General features: G+C 39.8%; 1 protein-coding gene across 1 annotated transcript; it reads right to left on the bottom strand.

Annotated features, from left to right (window-relative positions):
- Positions 1–3,089: 3,089 nt before the first annotated feature.
- LOC102880681 (olfactory receptor 51G1) lies at positions 3,090–4,181 on the bottom strand. Its single transcript, XM_006915710.1, has one exon. The coding sequence runs from the start codon at positions 4,118–4,120 to the stop codon at positions 3,155–3,157; it is 966 nt and encodes a 321-aa protein (XP_006915772.1). The 5' UTR covers positions 4,121–4,181; the 3' UTR covers positions 3,090–3,154.
- Positions 4,182–4,426: the final 245 nt, after the last annotated feature.

Raw genomic sequence — 4,426 nt, 5'->3', positions numbered from 1 at the left:
CAAATTTTGAAAATTTGGAAACATTTAGGTTAGCAAATCCAAGCCGTGAACATGTGAGGAAGCTGTTGTCTCCTTTCTGAGCTGGTTCTAAAAATGGACCTGGGATTCCATAAAGTCAGCAAGATATGACTGCAGCAGTCACCACCTTGGGCAGGCACTCTCTACAGCCTTTCTTGTACTTGAAAGTCCCTTCTCTCCTCTTTCTTTGCAAAGCCCAGGCTTGGCCTTCTGGGACCTTTTCTTAGTTCTGTCACTCAGTATCTAACACCTGTCTACTATATTGACTCTTGATGCACTAAGGTTAGGTCTAGAGGCTCCAGGACTTACATCAGGGAAGAAGGAAGGCTAAAACTAGAAGCTCTGGCTCTGGGGGTTATGGAGAGACTAGAGGTTGGATGCTTAACTCTCTGATCTTTATGCAACTGCCTGAGGTTCCTATTGAGAACCATTTAAAGATCTTTAATCAATTCCCTACTCTGACTGTCTCCCTCAAGCTCATTATTTTAGACCCTGGGGATAGGAGAAAGAGTAGAAGAGAGTGGTCTTGTTAAATGTTTAGATATGGAGCCCAAAGGATGCCATGCACTTGTAACACCTGCTGAATGATCCAGTAAAAGTCTTGAACAACCTCCACAACTTCAGGAAAGCAGAATGGGTGTTGTTGATGGTGTTTTATGTATGATATACTATAATTGTATAGTTTACGCATATTGGATGTGGCAGTGTGCATGTTGGGTATATATAATATGCAACTTCTAAAGGGGCTTTTTAATTAAGGTTTTCCATGTTACCAAAGAGGGAACAAGAAGTCAGGCCAAGTTCTTGGAAATACTGTGATAGTGTTGGTGCTTATTCTTGATGCCCTGGGTAACCCTACACGCTCCTGACCCCTGCCCACATAATTCCTCCTCCCGTCTCTGATCTACTCAGAACTTTACCCTTTGTTTCTTGACATCAAGGGGCTAATTGGAGAAACTAATCTATTCTTGAGGGCAATATGAGCCCTTGCAAAGGATAGTTAAATCCAAAAAGAAGTTTTATTTGTTAATACAGGAATGTGAAGAGTAATCACCTATTTTTGAACTCTGAAACTTGATAGAGAAGACATTTTAGAAAGGAATGAAGGCCCATTTCAGTGTTTTTATTACCCAAGTAATTAGTATAAGGCCTATTGGATCTTCTTTGGGAATATAATGGTATAAATATTAAGGAATGTTCCAGATTCCCCAATCTAATCATGAGAGATTATTCCAATTCATTGACTTGAGTGGTCCCTTTGGAATATGGTGGGCTTCCTCTTGAGGCCACATTCCATCAATCTCTGGTTGCACGCATATACACATTTGAGTGTTATGAAACAGTATTTTTCAAATCATAGTCCCCAGATGATCAGGATCAGAACCACCTGGGATATTTGCCAATATGCAGATCTCTGGGCCTCATCTTTACAGACTCAGAAACTGACATATGTGACAACCACAAAGGCACAGGAATTTTCATATATCCTTGTTTTTATGATTTGTTTTCAACTGCAATTCCAGAATTTTTATTAAAAATGCATCTTCACTTTTAGCCTAGAAATCATTCCAAAATAGTTACCTCTTGTATCAAATTTCTAAGGCTGTAGTAACAAAATACCACAGACTGGGTGGCTTTAACAACAGAAATTTATTTTCTCACTGTTTTAGAGGCTAGCAAAGTCCAAGATCAAGGAGTCAGTAGGTTTGGTTTCTTGTGAGACCTCTCTCCTGGCTTATACATGGCTACCTTCTCGTTGTGTCTTTACATGGACTTTTTCTCTGTCCATGAGTGTCATTGGTGTCTCTTCCTCTTCTTATAAGGACACCAATCATATTGGATTAGGGCCCACCCTAAAAACCTCATTTTAACGTAATCACCTTTTTAAAGACCTTATCTCCAAATACATTTTGAAATACTGAGCACTGGGACTTCAACCCTATTGAGGGAGGGGGGCACAATTCAGCTTATAAAATCTGTTTATTTATACATCTTGTCACTCATTTTTTTATCTATTTAATAAATATTTTATAACATAAATAATACTTCCCCCATTCACAAGTGATATTTATTTATAGCCTCTGAGTCTAAGCACTGGAAAGAGAAAGATAGTATTAGATATGTTTTGTAAGAAAATAAATTTGAATCTCAGATATTATGGAAAAAAATAAAGAGAGAGCTAGAGAGAGAGGGATATGGGGGGAGACACTGGATTAATCTCTCAACATTGATCAGAAGAGGCAGAGAGTTTATCATATTACAGGGAAGATAATCCTGTTTTAAATCTTAGCTATGAAGTTTCTGTAAGAGAAAAACAGAATATGATATGGAAAGAAATAATACAAAAGCTCACATATTTTAGTCCAGAAAAGAGTGGAGAAAAGAAACCAGGTTAAGAGAAGAAGCAGAGAAAGAAGGAAGTATCTTATATACAAAGATGATACCTTGAGGAGAGATGGAACTAGGAGAAAGTGGATGACCTAAAGGAAATATTATTGGATTAGACTGAGAGAAACTGATGCTAAAATGATTTTTTTTAAAAAAAAATTCACTATTTTTTTAAAAATTCAGTTTTTTTATTGTTGTTATTGCAATTTTCTTGTTGTAATTGATTGGTAGAAGTTTATGAGGAGGACAGGTGATTTAGAAAGAAAATAAGTAACATTTTACTCCTGCACATCCTAGTTATGGTATGAGTAAGGTTTTCACCCATCTATATTTACCTAGTGACTACAATGTATAGTTCTCATGCTATTTTACCTCTTTTTGTCTCTTTGTTTCTATTACTGCAATAATACATGCCTCGGTAATACCAAATGTTAGTATATGTGGGGAAACTAGAGTTCAAAAAGTTTAAATAGCAGGTAGTCTAAATATTTGTTGAGAATTGATTATCAGGCACTGTATTAGAGATTGACAGGAATTATTTAATCTTCACAACATCTATACTCATTTTACAATTGAGGAAACCAAAGAACAGGGAAGTAGGTAATTTTCCCAAGGTCGCACATGCATTATGTTGCATAGTTAATTCCCTTTTTGTTGATGATTGGGAGTCTGTTATTTTCCCACAGCATAGCTGAAAACAAAAACACCTATGAGCTTTGTGCCCCAAACTGCCTTCCTTCACCCTAACCTAACCCTGCCAAAAACATCTAAGTGATTTTACAAACTCAAACTTCTTAGTGATACGTTGGCGGATTTGCTTGGTCTTGATGCTGTAGACAATGGGGTTCATGAGAGGTGGTACCAACAGATACACATAAGACATGAGGAGGTGAACCATGTGGGGCAGATGTTCACCAAAGCGGTGCACAAGAGACAAGCCAATCATGGGGATGTAGAAGAGTAGCACTGCACACATATGGGAGACGCAGGTGTTGAGGGCTCGAAGTCGCTCCTGATGGGAAGCAATGCTTAGTACAGTGCGGAGGATGAGGGCATAGGAGAGGAAGATAATCAGCGAGTCTGCACCCACCGTGCAGGCCACAACAAAGAGCCCATAGACATGATTGACGATGATGCTAGAGCAAGCCAGCTTCATGATCTCTAGGTGCAGACAATAGGCATGGGCCAGCACATGAGAGCGGCAGTACTGAAAGCGCTTCAGGAGGAATGGCAGGGGGAGGATGAACAGGGCACTTCTAAGCACTGAGATCAGCCCCATCTTGACAACACGTGCAGGTGTCAAGATTGTGGAGTAATGCAACGGGTTGCAGATGGCCACATAACGGTCAACGGACATGGACAATAGAACTGAAGACTCCACAAGAGACAAGGTATGGATGAAGAAGAGCTGAGTGAAGCAGGCAGGAATACCAATCTCTCTGGCATCAAACCAGAAGATGCCTAGTACAGTGGGCAGTGTAGAAAGGCAAAGGCCCAAGTCTGTGAGGGCCAGCATAGCCAAGAAATAGTACATGGGTTCATGGAGGGTGGCATCAGTACGAATCACATGGAGGATGGTAAGGTTTCCTACAATAACTGTCAAATAGATGGAACAGAAGGGAATAGAGATCCAGCCATGGAGATCTTCTAGACCTGGGAAGCCCGTCAGGAAGAAAGTGGCTTTTTGGAGGCTGCTATTATAAAAGATTGTCATGGCTTTATAATCTCGGATTCACCGACCTACAATATAGAATAGGGCTCTTGGAAAGTGATACGGCTGAGTTATCACTCACCTAAGTATCCTGGATACAGAGAATCAGGAAAGATCTGCAGATAAAATGGAAGGGCCTAGGAAGAAGACTTTCATAGGGGATTTCTCTATCTTGTGGATGCCACGTGTTTTAGTCTTATGGTGGTATATCCACCAGTGTTGGACTTTCAGTAGTTCAATGAGGTCACCTCAGATGGCACTGTTTTCATGCGTTTCTCTCTGAAAAAAAAAATGTGCAATTCAATCAGT

The sequence above is a fragment of the Pteropus alecto genome, unplaced genomic scaffold (assembly GCF_000325575.1).
Source record: "Pteropus alecto unplaced genomic scaffold, ASM32557v1 scaffold395, whole genome shotgun sequence".
Lineage (NCBI taxonomy): Eukaryota > Metazoa > Chordata > Mammalia > Chiroptera > Pteropodidae > Pteropus > Pteropus alecto.
Note: the sequence above shows the minus strand (reverse complement) of the source record. Positions and strands in the feature narration are given on the sequence as shown.

What these genes read in the sequence shown, in the direction of transcription:
- LOC102880681 (XM_006915710.1), bottom strand. Translation starts at nt 4,120, where the DNA reads ATGACAATCTTTTATAATAGCAGCCTCCAAAAAGCCACTTTCTTCCTG.